Source organism: Syngnathus leptorhynchus, chromosome 3 (assembly GCF_054491065.1).
Source record: "Syngnathus leptorhynchus isolate UIUO chromosome 3, UIUO_Slep, whole genome shotgun sequence".
NCBI lineage: Eukaryota > Metazoa > Chordata > Actinopteri > Syngnathiformes > Syngnathidae > Syngnathus > Syngnathus leptorhynchus.
In genome coordinates, this window is record NC_141197.1 from 13,017,677 (window position 1) to 13,039,869 (window position 22,193).

The 22,193-nt window shown below is 40.3% G+C and overlaps 1 protein-coding gene and 2 long non-coding RNA genes across 3 annotated transcripts in view; 2 read left to right on the forward strand and 1 right to left on the reverse strand.

Moving 5' to 3' along the window:
* LOC147059350 (uncharacterized) overlaps positions 1–3,831 on the forward strand; it is a 106,498-nt gene extending 102,667 nt beyond the window's left edge. The window contains exon 3 of the long non-coding RNA XR_015065727.1: positions 3,711–3,831. This is a non-coding gene — a long non-coding RNA (uncharacterized LOC147059350). The remainder of the gene's footprint in view (positions 1–3,710) is intronic.
* Positions 1–11,029, reverse strand: part of mafa (MAF bZIP transcription factor a) — a 47,059-nt gene extending 36,030 nt beyond the window's left edge. The window contains exons 1-2 of the mRNA XM_085908258.1: positions 9,569–11,029; positions 3,706–3,771 (exon numbers count right to left, since the gene is read on the reverse strand). Coding sequence (XP_085764384.1) covers positions 3,744–3,771; positions 9,569–10,584 — 1,044 coding nt within the window. The 5' untranslated portion in view covers positions 10,585–11,029 and the 3' untranslated portion in view covers positions 3,706–3,743. The remainder of the gene's footprint in view (positions 1–3,705; positions 3,772–9,568) is intronic.
* Positions 11,030–17,617: 6,588 nt separating this feature from the next.
* LOC147059352 (uncharacterized) lies at positions 17,618–21,335 on the forward strand. Its single transcript, XR_015065737.1, has 3 exons — positions 17,618–17,903; positions 18,036–18,133; positions 19,041–21,335. It is a non-coding gene; the product is annotated as an uncharacterized LOC147059352 (long non-coding RNA).
* The last annotated feature ends 858 nt before the right edge of the window (positions 21,336–22,193 follow it).

Consider the following 22,193-nt stretch of genomic DNA (forward strand, 5'->3'; position numbering starts at 1 on the left):
AGTACCAGCCTGCTCCGCCTCCCTGACAGTCCACCAGAGACCCAACAGTATCTCAAACACAAAGTCAGCTGACTAAGCACTTACTGCCGAGCTTCCCTCGTCTGCGAGAAAGAGGCGCTCCTCGCTGAGAACAGGGAAATAATTAGCAGAGTGGAGAGCTGCCCGACCAGGCTACACTAAATCTAGCACCACTTCACGTACAAACGGATCCCCGCGTACCCACAGTTTGGCTCCTTCAAAGCTCAACTGATACGTGTGCCTGATACGTGGTAATGACGCAAATTGCTCACTGTACACCCTTCTCTTTATTTTTAACTTTTGGACATCAGCCCTAAAAATAGTGAACTCCTCCTTAGAAGTGTCCGGTTTCTCCCTTCCACCTGAGAAGGAGGTGGAATGGGGTAAGGACGGATCACACCCAGTCGCGGAGTAATCATCCAGAAGGTTGTTTATGTATTTCTGCCTATGCCCTTTCTGTCTCTCTCGGGCCTCTGCACCTTCGTCTGTCTCATTAATTTTCCCCTCCACATGAGAGGTCAATCTGGATCGATGTCACCTGCCCTCCATTGCGGAGAGCAACATCCTGGGACCCAGAAATAGACCTTACTGTGATACAGGAGTCTGTCTGTAACTATATGCAGCTCTGAGCATGTGACTGACGTGAACCAACTGTTAAGATGGGCAAAACATTGGCGTAAGGACACAATTGATAGGAAAGGGAAATAGGTTCATTTTGTGCAAATGTGACAGGTAAGAACCAACCTTTTTGCAGCCAGGTCAATTTGAGTGAAACACAGGCAAGCCAGGGGTCGGCCAGTGCTCATCGATTAGTTGACTGAGTGGTATGCTTTTCCAGCCGATTGGTCCTGTTTATTTGGCAGCAGAGGTCTAATTGGCTGGTCAGCTTCAATAAATGAGTTTGCGAGAAAGTGAAAATGGCAGCAAACAAATTTTGGTTGGTGAGCTTATCTTGTAAGGATATGTTCGTTCTAAAGAAGGAAAGGAAACTATCAATGTTTTTTGTGCCCAGCTCAAGTCTAGCCTAAAGTGCATTCCAATTGTGTGCATGGGTGGAGTTTTCTTTCTTTTGGTATTATCGTAGATAGGCACATTTAGGCACTGAAATCCGTGGAGAAAAGCGGCATGCGCCAAACATGTTTACGTAGATCTCCACTTGCACAGGATATAAAGTGAAGTGGGCAGTTATATATATATATATATATATATATATATATATATATATATATATATATATATATATATATATATATATATATATATATATATATATATATATATATATATAATATTATATTATATTATATATTTATTCATTCATTCATTCGAGTGTGCCGGTGGTGCGGTTGGAAACAGAAACGTTCAAGTTAGAGTTTGTACTTTACTATATGATCTGATTAACTATTTGCGCACAGAAAATGGAGCATCTAAATGCTGTAATTCCTAGTTGATGTCAGATGGCTTTTTGAGCGTGTTGAAGTGCAACACAGATGATGTGAGGTGAAGCAGCAATCGGACCCCTGCAGTTATTTTGTTGACGTCAGCTCGGCTTGAGTTAGCCCTTTACAGAATGCTTATGTGATCACACACCAGCCGGCTGGAATCTATATTTGCACACATTCATCTCACTTTTTTTTTTCACACACTGATACACTTATATACGTATATATATACACACACGCACACCTGGTGTTTTATCTGTGTCAGCATTTCCTGGGTCCTTAGCTCCCCTGGGACTCTGAACTCTAGCATTTCTTTGTCTCCTGTATCTTCTTTCATATCACATACTGGACAGTTGGTGGGGTTATTTAAGGTTATCATCTCAAAATCGAACTCACTCACAATCCTGTTTGGTTTAAGACGAGTTACAGTGATTTTGGTGACATCTACGGAGTCCTAGCCTGAGTCAGACACACTTTCCGCAGGCAAGGACACCAAGACCTGGCTCTCCATCTCCATCACTCAGCTTGTCCCCCTGGAGCTACGTGGACAGACTGTTCAAAGGCTCTCCCCTCTCCTCATATATTGGGATTTGCATTAAGTAAAGACACACCTCTTGTATGGTTACCACTGAGAACAGACCACACCATACGCGGCCTCTCTTCGCTTCGCCGCATCGGCAGAGAGCGTCGATACTGCCAGGGAGCAGAGATTTACGAGGCCGCCTGAGATAGACATCCTCATAGTTTTCCACTTTAATTTGTTTAACATCCGTTCCTTTGGCATTGTTTATCCCCGCCACTTCTCAGCCGTGAGCAGAGGGCACCTAACTCACAGTGGTGACGTGTGGAAGGGGGGGGGCATCACTTAAAACATTTCATCTATACAAGATTCGCCCTTGTCTCTCCTGATGGCTTTTGTCCTATCTACATTTTGAAGTAAAGTAGATCTGGAGAAAGGCCAGCTTCTAATCATACACCACATGGTCCACTTAGACACAATCAAGTAAATAACCCAACACATAAAAACTATAACACCAAATTGTAAAGCCAGTATCAACATTTAAATGCAAAGCTTCTTCCATCCTTCGAATGATATGATCAGACACATCCTGAAGGTTTGATTTTAAGCAATCCTATTAATTTATTTTGATGTGAGAATGTTACGTAAAAGCCATGTTGGTACTTCATTGTGTATGAGTTTGCCAAACAGCAAATCCATGATTGTTCTATCAAGTTGTGGATGTGGTAAAGGGGTTGTTGGAGTTTGAGGACGTGTCCCCCACATGTGCCACAGAAATACATAGACCCACACTCTAAATTGACAAGTGTAATTCAGCGACAGCTTTGCACAAGCACGATTGTGTTCGCAGGGATGAATACCTCCAGCTTCCACTCCAGCTGGCAAGGAGTCTCCAAATGTATCTACTAACACCAGATAAGGTTGTTGAACTTGTTACTAGTTACTTTTTTGGAAGAAGAGGAGAGGAAAGGTTGGCAACTCATGGCACATGCAGCGCACCCAATATGATCCCACAAGACTTATTGGGGTGGAGCTCAGGATTGTGTGTAAGCCACTCTGTCCTTTCCACTCCCAAATACTACAGGTAGTCTCTTATGAACTGGCTTTGAGTGTGCGAGCATTGTCATCTGAGTGTGTGCTTGACAAGTGTGCACATACAAACTGAACCAAACATGCTACAAAAGTCTAAAAATGAGAATTGACCAACCAGCATCACCAAGTGCATTCGTGCAAAATTGCATTCACTGTAAGTGAACTGTTTTTCACCATTTTGCACAAGAATGAAGAATTTCAAAGTGAATTCAAATATTTCTAACCAAATTATGAAAAGAAAAACATGAACATAAATAGTAATGATGATACACAATCAATTATCATATTCTAGCATCAAAAATATTTTGGTTCCTAAAAATGTTGTGCATCTACAAAATGTGTTGTCTACCCAGAGTGCATTGAAGTTTGTATTAAATCCAAAATTCTTAATACACTGATTTTAAGACACTATGAGCATGGAAGGAATTAAAATAGGAAGAGACACTGTGGGCATTAGGAAAAAATACTCCAGCAACAATGTATTACATGCAAGAGTTTAGCAATACCAAGCATGGCAAAGCTATCTAAAATTGTCAGACACTTATGTTGACTTTTTAAAGACTGTTTGTGTTACACAAAAAGAACAAAAAAGATGGTTTTCTCTTTTTTATTTTATTATTATTTTTTCTTTACCTCAGGGAACCAAGGGCGCGGAGGAATGGGGCTTGAAATCACAGATGGAGGAATTTTCTGGATGACCTAGAGAGGCAGATAAGATTGGAAAAAAACACAGGAGAGGATAAATGACTATCAAGGTAAATACACACTGTGCCATTTGCTCTCATTCCTCAGTTTCCTCCAGCATGTGTCATTCTCTGCCTGCCTGTCAAACACACACAAATAAACGCGTCGCACAATCACAAAGAAACAAATAGTTCCACTCTGAGCAAGATTCTCTCTCGCCTTGTCTGTCTGGTTGAATACAGTACATGGATCACAGTAAGTGTTTGATGTAGAGGGAAATGTAAAAATTTGCATGCAAATAGACTTTACAGGCAAGAGCCTCATGCATCAAAACACTGTAACCACCAGAGACGAAATATCTAAGCGAGCGGTGTGTCGCTGCACAGGGCTGACTAAATACTTTTTACCTGCTCAGCTCATTCAATTACTCTATTAATTGTTCAAAAAAGGGACTGTATTCATCACGCAGAGGAATGAAGTGTGATGCTTGGCATTTCTGACCTTTGCCGTTGACACTTCATGAGAGACACTTTTGTTTTCAAGTAGTAGAGCAGGTGTGTGCAGCAGGTACTCAGCGGCTCAATAAATGTTATGTGGAAATGTTAGCTTAGAGCGCGAAATCCTGTGCTGGGAGACCAAACAGGCCTGGTGAGGAAGAGAGACTACTCCAAACAGGAAAATTCTGATTCATTATTTCAATTTTGTTTTGGGTTTAGAAAAAAATAAATATTCGTCATGCAACCAATATGGATTGTGTCAGATTTTTTTTTTTCCACACTTTTAACAAATCACCATTTTGTGCAAAGGGGTTGCTGAGAGATGATGTTGCATTTATTTAAAAGTCACCGTCTCTTGGTCTGGGTCCATTTACAGACATATAAAATTACCACAGCACAGGTCCCGAGCACCTCATTACCAACATAACCTGCAGCCAGTCTTTCAAGGACAACTCTCTAATGACACCCGCGTATCCGCTTAATGTCTATTTGAAGAACACAGTCACTTCCCTCGTTCAAAAAAAAAAAGGAGGAGGGATTTATAGAAATAGCAAAAGCATTCTCGGATTGAATAAGCACCTTAATGGCTCCCCGATGTCAGTTTAATTCTGACGGAGTTTAGTGTTTCCACACTATCTCAGTCATATAGAATGACAGGGGACCGGATTTTCATTATCTTCCTCATCTGCTGAAAATCTGCAAATACCATCCTTAGATGTGAAAGCCATTTGAGACACTTTGAAAACATTCCCAAAAACAAGAGAGTTCTCTCAAATTGATGAAAAGATGAGAAGAAAACTGGTCAGGGAATTTGCCAAGAAACCAACAGCAACATTGTAGGAGCTGCAGATATTTCTGGCGATCGCTGGCCATTTAGGTTATGTGACAACAATCTTTTGTCTTTATACGGTCTATGGCTGTAGGGTGACAAGACGGATGTTACATTTTCTAAAAACACTCTTGTATTATCTCATTTGGTCAGACCCGTTATGGCCTGATGAATCCAAAGCTAAACCTTTTTGTCATCATGCTGAACGATATATTTGGTACTTACTCGAACATCTTGATTTTATTTGGGGTTTGTCTGACGCATTCTAAATAGTTGTAGGTATATGTTGACTCCCATTTATGAGTTTGAATATAATTGGTGAGTTTTAAAAACACCCACAGTCCTCGTTCTAAGTGGGTGTGCCAACTTGTGTAACAATTTTCTCAGTCACTTATTTGTTAAACCTGTTCTCAAAAATATCTTTTTTTTTTATTGAGTTGTACATTTCATAAGTCACATTAATAGTAGGAAAGGTATAAATGATAAATCTTTGTTTATTTTCTCATATCACAAAATGCTGGCATTTGAACAAGGGTGTGTAGACTTTTCACGTCCACTGCATATGTAAAGATGTCATTTTTACTTCACAGAATTTGTCTAAGGCATAACAGGAAATGGGTTTGAAAAAAAGCAAATCATTTCAAACTGACCAAGTTGTGTTGTATGTCGGATGTACTCGTCCATCCCATTCTGTGGGTTCTGGGCAGAGGAAATGAATGTGGGCTCCCCTGGGGTAGAGATTACTCTAATGACTTTGAAAGCAGCCTTGTGCGCTGTCCCTTTTGACCTCTACTCATCCTCGGCTCTTGAAGATGACAAGGAGATACCGTACAAGCACTCATACATGAGTCGACAAATGCTCACGTGTTCACACCTATAGTGTACATGCATGTTCATGCACATTTAACAAAAAAAAAACATTGACTCACATGAGCAACAAGACAATAGATTAGTTTCTGCTACTCAAGTTTCTTGTGAGGCTTTTAAAGACTTTACATCCACACTTTGCCCTGGTGTTGACTCCAAACCACAATATCTCTGTATGAGCATGCACAATGCGTTTGTAAACAATATCATTCTCCAAACAGTGAAATGCCACCGTGACATGAGGAATAACAGAAAGAATGTTTGTTTGTGAGTGTGTTTTCAGTTCCAAAAATATGCAAGCATGTTGTTAGTTTAGCTCAATGTGTGCCAATGAGGAAACAATCAAAACGAAAAAAGTTGGAAGAGGACATCTTAACCAGAAACCCAAATGTGATTTTTTACATCCCACAAAAAAAACAACCTAAAACCTAGCTGTAAAATAAATGAAAGAAAGCCCAACTATTTGAAAGATTCCTTTTGCATTTGCAAATATGCTCTCCGAATGGGAACAAAAGCAAGCAAGTATCAATCCATTCGAAATATAATCATTGCTTTAACGAAATATGAAAATAGCAGCCCTGTGTCTCTGATCAAATAGATGTAATTAGATTCAGTGAGGAAGAAGGAGAGCGGCTTGGCCGTGACTTGCCTAGCATGTGCACGCATGCAAAAACCCGACAGCGGCACAGCTGCACGGAGCTCCGCTCTCGATTTATCATCTCTACATCGCAGGAGCTAGTGGGCCACACGACTATTAATCATCAGCAAAACCATTTAATTCAGCACAAGCCCAACTATTGTCTCAGTCTCTCCCCTCTGTCGGCTGCGCAAAACAGCATACACCTCAGAGGAAATTACCGGAATAAAAGCGGACATGCATGCGTTGGTTGGCAAAAATGACCCAAAGTGTTGCACATTACCATGAGTGATGTGATTTGATGATAAAATGTGGGTGCCTCATTTGCAGCTTTGGAATGGTGTCTTTAATGTAGGATGCAAAGTGGTCACAAAGTTTGCACAATTATGTTCAAGGCTCACTGTCTGTCAGTTTATCCTAATTGTCCTGAAGCAATGGAAAAAATCATGGCCATTATACTTTCTTTGACCCACAACTTGCAGAAGTTTAAAAAGAAATTCTTGCCAGGAAAAAAAGTTGAGTCACTTTTATACTTCATTTTTTTAAGTCTAAGACAAATCTCTCAAAAATGAGCAAATTATAGAGCTGTGTTTCTTCTGCCCACCGTTATTGGCCCATTTGCAGCACTCTCTCACATGACATGACCATCCCCTGCCTGCAACCCCCCCACCCCACCCCACCCCCCTGCACTCGGACTCTGCTCCGAGCCAACATTCAGGCCCTCTGACAAACAGGATGAAGTGGGGTGGAATTGAAAGATTCACAAATAACAGCGTCAGCACACACATATTGTCTAAATAATCTGACAACAGATCAAGCAGCACGCAACATGACATGAGTGTGAATAAGCTCCATGCACATATCACGTTTGTCTAAAAAAATAATACGTCCTCACATACATGCTTGCTTAGAGATACACACAAACACACTCATTGACGGGAACATGCAATTGAAAGAAGAAGAAAAAAAAAAATCCAAACATATAAAATACACTTATATGCAACTGAGTTTATTTTCTTAGTCATGTTTTGATTCATGGACCAATTCCATTGTTGTGAATCTAATTCCAAATTCACTTACACTGATAGAAAGTGTTTTTCAGGAGAATAGGAAACATCTGAATCAAACTGCCAACTGTATAAATGGACAACAATGGAGGCCACTGCGTGAATCAATCAATGCGGTATGTGGTTCTGTAGCATGTGTTGAAATGTTTACATGCAGGACGTATCTGCTTCTAATCATTTCAACATGCACTGTGTTCCCATTCCTTTTTTTGCTTCATAATTTAGGGGTGAATACAAGCTGCTAAAATCAAATTATTTGGTGGTCACGTAAACAATGCATGGAGAAAATAATAGTCTTTTTGTGCTGTTTTGTTTGTTTGTTCAGATCACAATGAAAATTCTGAGAGCCAGTTTAAAAAGAAAGTGAGAAACGTATTGAAGGCAATTATACATTTATTGCGTATCATTTAATTGTATGAAATGACAAAACGAGCACATATGAACATCACATATGGTTAGTGAGTGAAATCATTTTGCACAGCAAAATATATATATATTTAGATGTATGTATGATGTAAGATTAATTCACATATTTTCATAAGGAGCTCCCTCTTCTTTTTTTTTTATACATGCAGGGTATCAATCCCTGACCATCTAACATTGTCCAAACATGATCAATTCTAAGAATTATTGCTTAGCAAAAATTGAGTCTGTTAAATTAACTTTCTTGAAAGTATTGCATGTCACAAATATCTAAATGGGCCAAGTAACGATGGAAAATAGTTGTTCTTAACTCCCTACATCGTGATGACAGGCCAGAGTGTCTGGTGCACTGCACTCACAATACTTCTTTCACAAAAACTCCTCTAAAAGCATTACAAGCTCAAATTCTGAACAATTTCGCTTTTTGAAAATAGTGGCAAAGGGAGTTCTTGCTCCAAATATACCGTACACTCCTACCCACCGCAGCCACTTGACCCGAGCCAGTCACTTTAAACCAAGTCTGAATGTTTTAGTCTATGAGCTGTATCAGGTTTAAACGGTGGCACCTTTGTTTGTCTATTCAACTTAAAATAATAAAACTTTGTAATTATATTACACTTTCATCTTTTGTCAAATGCAGAGGAATAATATTTAAATAACATTTTTTAAAAAATGCTTTCCTTCACCCCCCCCACCCCCCCACCCCCCCCATGCAGGATCCCCGCTGATCCACTTCCGTCATATTCATTGCACCCTAAAGACGTTGGGTGGTGGTGCACTTCAACACAGCTGAAACGCCATCGCACTGTACACAGGTGGGGGAAGTCCCGTCACTTTTTTGTATAGCTGTCCCAAAAAAGTGAGGAGACGTAAATGAAAAATGCCATGCTGTAGTCATCTCATCAAATAATAACAATTACAAAAAAAGACATAGCACAGAGAAATAAAACAGCATTTAAAAAGGAGATAACATACATGTCCAGCATGCAGAATAGTTCAATAACCCTGAACAAATGAAAACATAAAGTCTCTTAAGAAGCAAATGCATGAAATGGCTGGCAATCCTCCAAGTTTGGCAAATAAAACAAAACAAATACATGAATGCACTTTAACAAGTATCTGCACACTGTTGTCAAACTTACAAAAAAAAGAAAGAAAGAAACGTCAAAGGGCAAGTTAAGTGCACGCGTGCACTCGCTGAACCAAGTTGGATCCAAATCAGACATTGCATGATCTAATGAGGGTTGAGAACTTGTGACAAATGGGTCATTTATAATAGAAAAGATGAGAGTTATGTGAACTCAAGCACATCGCTCCCTGTATAAACCTGTTTAAAATGTGTAAGGGTGGGGAAAAAAAAGACAAAATTGTTCTTATCGGGCATTTCCGCCAAAATGGGGAAAAGGGGAAAAAAAAGTTCAAACAGAAACTTTTAAAGCGGGGCTGAGTAACTCTATTTTTATTTTTTTTGCGCGAATATATGGAAACTCACATGAAAAACTCCGGAGATGAAGGGTTGTTGTCGCTGCTCGAGCCACTTTCTCTGAAGCCGTTGCCGATGAGCTTCTCATACTTTTCTTTGTACGCGTCCCTCTCCCGGACCAGCCTGGAGATCTCCTGCTTGAGGTGCTCCACCTGCTGCACCAGTTGCGTCTTCTCGCCCTCCAGGACGTGCCGCTGCTGGACGCGCTTGAAGCGACACGATTGCGCGTAGCCTCGGTTCTTGAGGGTCCTCCTCTTCTGCTTGAGCCGGATCACTTCTTCCTTGCTGACCCCCCGCAGCTGCCGGTTGAGCTCCCGCACGGACATGGTGACCAGCTGGTCGTCTGAGAAGCGGTCGTCCAGGCGCATGTGCGGGTGGTGATTTGTCCCGGAGACGCCGTTGGACTGGACGCCCGGCGCCTGGTGGTGGTGGTGGTGACCGCCACCTCCGCCGCCCCCTCCTCCTCCCCCGGACCCGTTGTGGTTGTGGTGGTGATGGTGGTGGTGGTGCTGAGCCCCGTTCTGTGCGGCGGCCGCAGCGATGACCGCCGAAACTACCGCCGCGGCTGAGCCCATCTCCTCCCCGGCCATGGCGCCTCCCGGGCCGGCTGCGCCTGCGAACTGCTGGCCTCTGGCGTAGCCATCGAACGACTGGAGCTGGTGGCTGCTGTTGATGAGCGCCTCGACCGCGTCCTCGGGGCTGAAGCCCAGCGCCTCTGGATTGAGTTGCTGTTGGTAACCGGACATCCAGTAGAAGTCCTCTATGTGTGTCTTCTGCTCGCTCCCCGAGCCCGGACTGGGCGCCGAGAAGCTCGGGGAGGGGGGCACAGAGCTACAGGGCGTGCTCATCGGCGTGGAAGACAAGGATCCCCCGGCGATGAGGCGGCTGCACTGGCTGATGGTGCGATCGGGCTCGACCGGCTCCTTTTTCACTTCAAACTTCATCAGATCGAAGTCATTAACATATTCCATGGCCAGGGGACTGGTGGGCAGGTCGGAGTTGCTCATTGCCAGCTCTGATGCCATCCTCTTGCTGCTGCTGCTGCTCACAGTCCTCCAGACGGGCTGAAGAGCAGCCGTCGCGCCGGGCTGGTTAGCGAGAACGTGAGCCACTTTGAGGGAGTTTGTCGAAAGCGTCAAGAAGAAGAGTTTCTATGCGTCCTGGCTGGGACTACTTTGGCCGTCGCTCAGCGCAGGCTGTCGCGCACACACACCCGCCGGGTGTCGCGCACACGAGGAGCGGAGTCCCTTCTCGGCGCGCGCGTTGTATTTCAAACATTTAACAACTTTTCACGCGCCTTTTCTCACGGAGACATCGCGACCCGAAGCAGCCGGCTGCAAGCGAGCTTCGAGCGAGTGAAGGCTGGACACGGGAGCGATTTTTTGAAGCACGCATCACACAGCAGTTGAGTTTAAGAGCTTTGGAGCTCACATGACGTCAGGCTGCAAGTGGGAAATTGTCTCGGACGACGAGCCAATGGGGTCGCACACTCCAATGGCTAATTAGCATATTAGTCGACTACAGAAACAAAACTTTTTTCCCCCTCCTCCCGTGTCAACTGTCAAAGGCCGTCAGCTGACACTCAGCTGGGAAGCACAATGTCCCAACTCTTTTCTCTACTCTTGTTTGCATGAATGACAGTTGTTTCGGTGGAAGGTAGAGTAACATGCATGCCATTGATCCATTGCCATTTCTTAGTCTTATTTCTGAAACTATGGATCACATTTAAAAACTTTCTTTTCAAATAGAAGGCAACTCAGTTAATTTATTGTTTGTCCATTAGTAACTTATAAACTATTGCAATGTGTATATATTCATGCATATATTTTACAAAGTCGGCACTGATGACGTCTTTAAACAGACAGATGCCTAACTTATGTTCTTCATGTTGAAGAAAATGATTGAAAAAGCAAAAACTGTAAATTCAACAGCACGCCGCCGCGCACGCTTGTGGACCAGTATAAAACTCAACACCGCCACCTTTTGGGCATAACAGGGACTGAAATGCCCTCTTCAAATTTCCTCACATAATTATCACAATAAAAAACGATATAATAAAAATATTTACATACCAATGTTTGTATTTCCTCAATGCAATAGCCATACCTAGTAATATATGATCAGTTTTGGGATTATCGGACAGTGAAGATGTTGTTGTGCATGAACGTGAACCCAGTGTTCCATCCAAACTGATATCATGCCCCATGGCCATAAAATGACTATCTAAGTACTGGCTCGTCGTCTTGCAGAGCGGTCATATAACCTGCTCACTTTCATTGCACTTTATCTCAGTTCAGAGGTCTCCTACTTTGACTTGACTTGTGTACAACACAGCCATGCGACTTCTGTACAGTATGTGATCCTGGTCACCTTCTCACCACTGTGTCTTTTGACATAAAGTCATCATCATACACACGTGGAAAAAGTTGTCAATGAAAGAAAAACATTACAATGATCACTAAACTATCTTAAGACTGATGAAACTGGAATTTGTTTAAATACCTACTCACAATCCTGCAGGGATAATATTCCTGTGACAATTGCTTTTTGTTTTCTTAATTCAACAAAAGGCTACCAATAATTGTTCCCATTCCTCACGTAGAATGAAAAGAACACTGCCCCTTCTGTGAAATGTGGAGGAGGGCTTTGTTGTGTCCGTGGTCTGCTTCGGACACAGTGTGTCTTGAACCTGTGCTGGGTGCAAAGAAATCCAGAGAGTACCAAGGCATTCCAAAGTGAAACGTGTTGGTCGCGGGTCTTCCAACAGGATAAAGACACAAACGTGAGAATAGCTAAGAACAAAACCTTGGACTATTCCGATGAGAAATTTATTTCGGAGAAGCTGCCCAACCTGTGAAGGTTAAAGTACTCAATGAACAGTGTGCATTTGCGATAAAGTTCCTCCTCCAGAATGCTTATTCTCACGCAGCAACAGGAGCAAAAGGCGTTGCATTCATGTGGAATTTAGTGCCGTTTGCACGAGTTCCCCATTGTGTGCGCCATAATGGCAAAAATGCAATAAACAGCGAGCACAAGGTGAATTCAGTAAGAATGCTGCAAGAGAGGGGAACAACTGACATAATGCTTTCAAATTGTTATTTCTTCACAGGAACAGTAGCGTTATTTGTCAAATTCTCACTATTGTAGCCGCTTATATTTTAGCTTGTGTTTTGTTGCCTTTCATTTCAGTTAGCAACCTCATGATACGTCACGAAGAAGAAGTTGGTATATGTTTAGATATCCCTTCAGAGATTAGATCAAATAATACTACTTGGCTTTAAGATTTAAAAAATAATGCAAATAATTGTCACTTTGGATGTACAATGAATGAATGTTGTAGGCACATCATGCACAATAGAAGAGAAAAAGATGTATTCCATTCATCCAGTAAACATATACACAATGCACAATACCAAGTAAGTTCATGATCAATACTAGTTCAATTTTAATGCATCATTTGCTATACTGCATATCTTTTCAAAGGAGGTTATGTATCATCAGCAGTGTAATATTGGTCACGTTGAACAAAACAAACCAAAAAAAACACACACCTGTGTTCTCATTTTTTTTGTCATGTTCTAACACTTTCAGTTTTTATCCTCTTGATTTTCTCTCTTCTCTTTTTCATAATGACTATATGTAATATGTAAGGTCTTGCACATTGCTTTTGAGTTGCAGGTCACCGCTGAGGTCAGTCAACAACGGGTGCAGACGTAACTGGTGTTTGTGCGTTTGCTCGTCAATACGGCACTCGGAGTTTCGCATTAGAACACAATCTCCGATAGAAACCTATTGTTTCTAGTTCCACTCGGTTGCCCTGTCATCTGTTTGGGCTTACCTGCGCAGCAGTGGCCCGTTCCCTGGGGTACGACCACAGCGGAGCGAGACTAATACACAAACGAAGGGAGAGCTCATTAGTCATGACAGAAGAAAGTGGCGGACCTAAATTAGCTGCTTTTGTGTGGCTGAAGTTATTGATGATACCGGGCGAGCGGAGATGTGCATGGAAAGGAGAGGGATGGTATCAAACCACCAAATTCATACAATGTTAAAGAAAAAAGAATCGACTGTAATATTATGCACAGTGTCTTGTATTTTTTCTTTTTGCCATTTGTGATATTCAAGTCCTTCGGAAACCATAGCAACCACATTAAATGGGAGAATACTACTTAAGCACCATCGCATTTCTTCCCCTCCCATGGCCTCATTAATGTATTCTGTCAGTGTTTCCACTTCCATTTATCACTTACTCTAGAAAGGAAACCTGGTAAATATTAAAACGTCTAAATTTGTTTTTTAAAAGCCAATAACCTCAAAACACAAACTAAAAGGAAGTTTGTTTTAAAAAACACATCTCCCTATTTTCTAATGTGCTATTTTCAAATATTTGCCGTGTTATGTGACATAAATTGTCTAAAATACTATAAATTTTAGTATTCGGTACTAAAATAAATAAATGGGTAAATAAATAAATAAATAAATAAATAAATACTAATAATTCTACTATTTCCACCAGACAGCATCACTACATTAGCTCAGTTCTGCACTGGTGTGGAAATAGGAGTTCATAACATTCACATAACTCCCCTTTAAAAATAGTAACACAAGTAAAACACAATAAAGTTTTCAATCTTTGAAACTTGTCGAATCCTAGGCTGCAACAATGTAAATGATGAAATATATCGTTTTTTGCCGTTAGGAGTGAATAATGTTTGCAGGCAATCTAAAAGTAACAATAACTGTGGAGACTGTCACTGTAATGTGAGTTTGAGCCCTGCACTCCTCCACAGTGTTGGATGATAGGCGTGAGTGAGTGGAGAGACCATAGGTCACCGAGTTGTTTGCTGTATGACTGGTAGCGTGTGTGTGTGTGTGCACACAGACAGCTATCTAATCAACTTCTTTGCATTCCATCACTTTTGTATTCAAGCCTCAACACGAGCCCATTAGTATCAGTTCCAAAGACAAGCTGTGAGCTGATAATACCAACGTAAATAAAAGATCGAACGTCACACAACTTTGAAAAGACTACACAGGTTGTGTATATCTCAAGGAAGACACAACTTGCATTTCTGCCTGCACAAATCGTTGCTCCCTGCCTGGACAATTCCATCAGCAGTGGAGTGAGAACAACAAAGCTGCAATATTAATTTTCACCCGGGCAACAGAATGTGGGCACAGTCATGTCATAATGACCCTGATCCATTAGTTCGAGGCGAAGTGAGGCTGCCGAGGGTGCAACAAAGGATAGCGCGAACAGAAAAGGCCACAGTTTAATGTTGCACATTTCTCCCCCCTTTCCCAGCAGCCAAAACATATATTAGGTTGCTCATTTATTTGGTTGATGACAAATGTGAGTTGCCCAGTCCAGTCACACGTTGAATAATCAAAGAAGTCAATAATGTGCAAATTAGACATAATTATATTCAAATAAACAATATGCATTGGTTTTACTGTGATGTGTAAGTTTATGTGTATGGAACGTAATTATTTATGAACTGTTGGATAGATTTCCAAGGTTTATCACCTCTGGTCCTACGTGCTTTCACATGACTTAGACTTTGCTACCAAGAAAGCATTCGTGTGTGTGTGTGTTGTTTGCTATGTTTACCCACGTGTGACTCTATGTGCTTCATATTTACGTATGTGTTGATGTTATAACAAACACATTGAGTGGTTGTCTCCTATATGTGGCAAATCCAATAAAATTATTACTCAGTTGTAATAGGGGAAATAGAAATTGATTTAACTTCCACTGTAGTTGCAGGGTGTAACCAGCTGGAATAGTTTTGTAAATAGAAAAGGGGAGAGGAAAGTGTTTGATGCAGTAACACAGAATTTATAATCACGAATTTGGCATACTCAAATTCAGATTCTTTAATAGCTCATAGGCTACATACAGTACACATAAAGTTCAGAGTTTAACAAGAAAATAACACTTTTGGGCACCACAATACCATAGATATACAGGACTGCACTTCATACTGACAAAAGCCAATGCAAGCGCCCTGACAAATATTCAATGTACAGTTTCGATTAGTGGTTGAACTAACTAGTCAACTTCACTTTTCTGCAATGCCAGTTATAGCTTGAGGTAGATTAATGATTTAAATAACTATCCACTATTGTTCCTACAAATGCTCCTCCTCCTCCCCTCGGCTCCACCCTTTTTATCATCCAATCACAAATTAGAGACACCGTAACGGTCTCACAGAGAGTCCAATCCTTTAAAATTCATCCAGCAATCCACACAACAAAAAAAATGCAGGTTTGCTACAATACCATATTGCAAAGCGTTCCCACCTACTGTTATTTAAAAAAAATATATTTACTATATCTTTCGTGCTGACGTAAATGTTCATTCTGAAATGCACGTGCGCATGCCCGTAGCCTAATGAGAGATTTTCTGACCTTTCTCTGTGTACCCCTAGAGAATATTGATGAATCCCCTTTTAAAAATAACTCTCGCCTTGTAGGGTCATTAAATGATTTACAGTTATTTCACAAGCGCATAATTATTGCATTTATTATGCTGGGAGTGTACAGGGTTAGGACCGGACCCAGTCATGCACAAAAGCGTGAATAAAAGTTGATTTTCCCAATCAGAGCACAGTTTCTCATGGTCACAACCTAAAATGTTTAGTATATTATGCAGTTACTGTTGACTTAATAACAGAGAGGCCTTAACATTTAGGTTGAATTAACCCCCCCATAATATTTTGCAACTGTAAAAATGTTAGCCATTTCTAATTGCAGTTCTTGTAATGACATTTGAGACTTACGCTGTTATAGATTTTATAGTTTTATGACTTAAACCTTTGCCCCGATGAAACGTGAGTAGATAGATTTTGTCCCTTCTCAGAATCCTCACTCTTATCTTTGCCTAATCGCCTTTAATCTAAAGTAGTGATTTAAGTAATTACAACTAATGTCATATTTGGTCCAGTGGCATAAAGAGTAACAACCACGACGGAATAGCAGGGTTATGGAATTATCTTATTCAAAGACATCTGACCTGCAAATGTGCTGCCACTGTAATTAGCATTATAAAGAACTTTGTCTGCTTCACTCCTGCCGTCCTTTATCTATCTCTGTTAACGATGTCGTCTCAATTGTTCGGCTATGCTGATGAAATGTCATCTGATTGCGAGTGTGAGTGTGGCCCTTTTAAATCTTCCCGTGGGTAAAACACCAAGCGCCACATTGTGCATTACAAACAGACTCAATTTACAAAGATGATTTTAATTAACTAGTTTGGAAAACATTTAATTACACTCTGAGCATAATTGAAGACATCTCTCAAGTGTTGAGTTAGTCTTAATGAAATACAAAGTGGTAGGGAGAGAATTCAACAACACACTCAACGACACCCCCATCCCCATTGTCAACTTCACTCAGAAATCAAGTATGTGCCGCTTATCAGAGGCTAGCACTGTTAACTGATCATTGCATTCTTCCCAACTCAATTCAGCTCTGCTTACATTTTGAATTTAACATTAAACAGTTTCAGACAGTATCATGAGAACATCACTTAAAGTGGATGGTGACATCACAATTTACCACATTTAACATTTATACGTTTTTTCAAGTATTTTTTTATAATAGTTGTTTTCAACCATTTTTATTTTGCACTATATATATTTTCTTCACGAGACAGTTAAATGCAGGGAAGCACAGCAGTGGGGCTGTGGTTCAATCAAAAATATTTAATTCAAATGAATCAAAAAGGCAAACAAAAGACTCAGACAATGGATAAAAAGGACTGCAAAATGTTCAAAATAAAGGGCTTCAAAAAGGAGAGTTCTTAATGTAGTTCAAACAAAAAGTTTATTTTGGTTAGATGTGGGAAGAAGGCAAGGCAATGCATTAAGGACTATGAATATTTCAGTGATCACAGGGGGAACCAAATAGACAGAAATTCAATGCAAATTGATGATATAAGATTGACATACCTGGACAAGACACAAGTGGCTGAGGGAGCTGATTGGAGGACACAAGGGGGTGGGGCTAACAAGGACAGGTGACAAGGGGGTGGGGCTAACAAGGACAGGTGGCAACAGTTATTTGATGAGACAGACGTTGAAGCAGAGGAACACAAGGAAAACCTGACAATGAACAAAAGCAACATAAATCAAAGTCTAAAATAATAAAAAAGACAGTATAACTTTGTTTAGGGGCTGGAATGAATTAATCGGCTTGCCATTTATTTCAATTGGAAATATTACCTCGGTTTACAAACATTTCAGGTTGAAAAGGAGCTCAATGAACTAAAAAAGATTGTAATTTTCCACTATAATTTTACACATGTTGAATGAGCAGGATCTCATGAGACCTCACTATTTGTGTAAGTCAATTTCTTAGTCAATAATGTGCCTGGTTAAGAAACTGATGGAATATGTGCATTGTGTCTTGAAAAAACCTCAAATTGCAATAAAATGGTTTACTTAAATATCTTTTTCTTTTACAAAAATTTCAGGTTGAAAACGAGTTCATCAACCCAAGTAAGATTGTAACTTTCCATGATGATTTTACACCAGTTGGATAAGCAGGATCTCCAGAGACCTCTCTATTTGTGTAAGTCCATTTTTTATTCAATAATTTGTCTGGTTAAGAAACTGTGATGGTAAATGTGCATTGTGTATTGAAAGAAACTCAAAATGCAATAAAATTATTTACTTAAATATCTTTAAGAAAAAATTAAAAATAAACCTTCCCAATATTCAAGTGGCAATGCAGATAATTTTGCATAATTCAACCAATGCATTTAGTGGTGATGACATGAGCTGTCAATTGTAAAACTAGCCGGTTGAAGAAATAGTTATGTGGCAAATGTTCCTGCTGGGACAGTAAAGTGTTGGTAGCGGCTTCAATGTAAAGCAAACGGATGTTGTATGGTTGAATACTGTGACGCCATTGGTTAAATCTAGAGTATACAAACCTACAGTTTGTATAGTGAGAGCATTTCCTGGCAGAACAATGAGACTCCAAACTTCTCTCACACAACTAGGGATCCTGTGTGAGTGTGTGTGTTTTGTGTATATATGTTGACAGATTCCTACAAAGTACGCATGTTTGAAGATGTACTAAGACTTTAGTAGTGATTGTGTCCAAATATCAAATACTGTTTCATAAAATGGTGTTATGATGAACTTTATAGCGATGTCATGTTTATTAAAGTGGTTAGTTAGCGGGATAAAACATTGTACATTCATTGACTCATTTATTCATCTTCTGAATTGCTTAGCCTCATGAGGGTCACTAAATTATTAACAAAAATGCATAAATAAATGAGCAAAGTCTTGTACGCATGATAATTTTGCAAAACAAGATATTGCCAAAGAACTAAATACCAAATGGATGTCACCTGCTCACAAGCCTTGAGAATCACATTCTGTCTCCACACATCACATGTTTGGCAATGAGTTTACAATTAAATTGCCTAATAAATGCTCATCATCCAAATTATGATCTGTGACTCCAGAGCTGTGGCATCAGAGTTCACATGGACAATGACACCCAGTAGTCGGAGCACATCCTTGGACCCGTCTCACATTCCAGCCAGCAATTACAACACTAGGCTGACCAATCCAGACCAACACACCTCCTCACCAAGACAAAAGACACCATTGTTTGCATACAAGAGAAACGCTCTACATTGTTGTTTTGCTCCAGTCTTGATAACAAACTTAACTGGATAATTAGAGCAATTGTCAGTCATTGCACACTCTCACGTTAATGTAAAAAGCATTAACAATAGGTCAAGTAGTACTATGTTTGTTGTCTGGAACAAATAATTGGTTGGTAATACAAGGTTACATTGTCTTTATCTTATTGGTCATATTTGTAAGACCCTCCCGTAAAGTGTTTGTATCATTTCCCTTGTCATGCGCTTGGCCACTGCCCACCTTTCCTAACCTGATAACTTTCCAACAAAGCCCCATCACATCTGTTTCATCAAGTCCCATTTAAAAATAAATAAGAGTCCAAGACTTGTAGTCTAACTGTATAACATACATCCATTATTCACACTACATACAGTATGTGTTAATGGCCCGAGAAGAAATTTTCCGAGTGAAATGGAGTTTGTAATTTGGTGTGAAATGAAATATTCACTGTGTAATGGAAATGACATCAATCCGTGTAAAGTATCCTCACATATACGGTATTTACTCTTGGAAAATGCTCTATCCTGAAGACGATTTAAGTTTACTTGGTGTTCACTCATCCAGCCACAATAACATAGAAACTCACAGACACGTTACTTAACTCTTTCACTGCCTATGATGAATAAAAAGGTCAGACAAAATAGTCACAAATGTTTGGGTCAATGTGAATGTCTGTTTGGAAAGTGGCCATAAATGGTAGAAATACAGTAAACCAGACATGCCCCACCTTTCCAGTAGCATATGGCGTATTGGACTATACTGTTGGAAGATTCCACCCCACCCCCCTTGTGCAGCTTTTTGAGCTGTCTGCGGCAAAGGTTGCTCACCACTGCTGGTGTTCAGCTACCATGTCTTGTGCAATTTTCCCTTCAAAGAATATTTGTCCACCGTCTGTCTACTACTCCAACTCCATGCTGAATTGAAGCCAAGTTAAGCAAAAGTAGTGCAAAGTTGGCTCATTTTGCAATCCAATTTTTGGGGTTTTGTGCAAAGCATTTAACCCAAACTGGGTCATTTTTGACCCAACAGTTTTAAGAGTGTGAGTATTGGTGAGTGGGGGACAGGTGAGGCCAAAGCACAACACAATAGAACCATCCCAGTTTAAGTGCGCCCTTAGTCTGAATTTTAAAAGGGTCCATTATTGATATAAAAAAAACACATCTATTTATGTAGGCCATACATTTTAAGTTGCTTAAATAGAGCCTTAAAAGTTGATTTATTTGTGATATTATCTTAACCTATAAGAGCAATAAATACAAAAGACATGGGAGCTTTTACCTCAATATGCATTTTATTCTCCAGTATACAACCTCATGTAAAATGTTGCAGTAAACACGAGCAATAAAAATCAACATGCACATTGTAGTTGTTGTAGTCAGAGCGAGACATAAGTAAAAGAAAGTTGTTTTGTTTTACGATTGTGATTAGCGGCGTTATTGTAGCCTGAATTCAAAGAGCAAACATGCAGCCTTTTTCTTTCAGCAGACTAACACATGTCCAGTTGACGCTATCCTATTGTCCTGTTTAGTGGGAGCTGTCAGTTGGTCTGTGGCTTTCCACTTTTGTTTGCTCAAGCAGGGGCCCATGTTTGGCTTTGTTTGTGCGGTTGAAGTTTTTTTTTCCCAGAATTCTGAGCGGTTTTACAAAAAGACTGTCCACCAATCAAAAGCTGTAACTTGTCAATTGCCTGGATTCGCATGTGAGCAAACAAGTCGTGATACAGGATCAATCTCCTGACAAGAAAACACACAATGGAGTCTATTTGTCTGGATTGAACCATGATTGGTATTTTAATTTCAAAAGTCATATCAGTGAGGTATGGTGATATGTGAATAAGCTAATCAAAGAACCAAAGGTCAGTCATCTGCAAGTATATTGATTATTTGATTACGTTAGTGAATTGTTTTGTTTAAAAAAGGAGTGAATTGTATCGTTGTTTGTACATGAAAGAATTTGACCTGACATTGTTTGTTTTGTAAATGGCCCTTTTTACTTAAAGTACACAAAAATAAAATCCTATACAGCTTCAGCTGTTTTGAAATAAGCTATATAATTAAAGTTGTATTGGATAAAAATATAGATTGTGTTGAATAGAAAAAGTATGTTCTTGACCTGACCCAAATATTTTAAAATAATCATTTTAGAGCTCTGACCGTGTGAAAGTATACTCTTTTTTTGCCAATGTCATTGTACCAGAGTATAATTCAGTCCCATGCCTGGTTAAAACCATGCTGAGTTACAGTTAAAGGTAGCAAACTAATAATTTGTCTGATGGAGGAGTGTGGGCAGGAAAGGTAACTTAATGAGAGGTCAAAGGTCACATTGGGTCAAGAACCGACATGTTAAACACGCTGCCCAGGGGGAAAAGGGGACATTATGGTGTTTGACAAGATCAACAAGAATGGCCTAATTAGAACAAAGCAAGCCACAATAGACCAAGCAAGTCAATCTTGAGCAAAGGTGAAGTTCTTCTGTGGCCCTACTTCTGTCACAATACTTATTTTCATTCCTTTCCTGATTTCAGTTTGTGCAGTTGTCTTAGCAGCCAACAAGGATTTACCGTATGCAGCGTAATTTGGAGGAAACAGCCTCATCGGGGGAAAGACAATTAGTCCTTCAGCAAACAGCATGGATCAGTTGCTTTAATTAAACACCCTCCCCCTTCATTGCCTCTTCCCTGCAGCTCCTTGCCCTCTCGTTCATCTGTTTTTCCGTCTCGTTTCTTTAACACCGTTGAGTGTGTTGTTGTTTTTTTTGTTCAACGGACAGATGACACCGTAATAATTTGTTGTGGGGCTTGGTGAGCCTCTAACCAGTGGATTAGATGGATATCAGTCAGTGGGATAGTTTGTGGAGTTAGCGCTAACAGGATTTACCATCTACTGAGTATATCAAAGGCAGAGTCTTGTGCTAAGCACTAAGCACTTAACCAAATTAAAAAGTGACCCACAGGTGGGCTCGCTGCACTT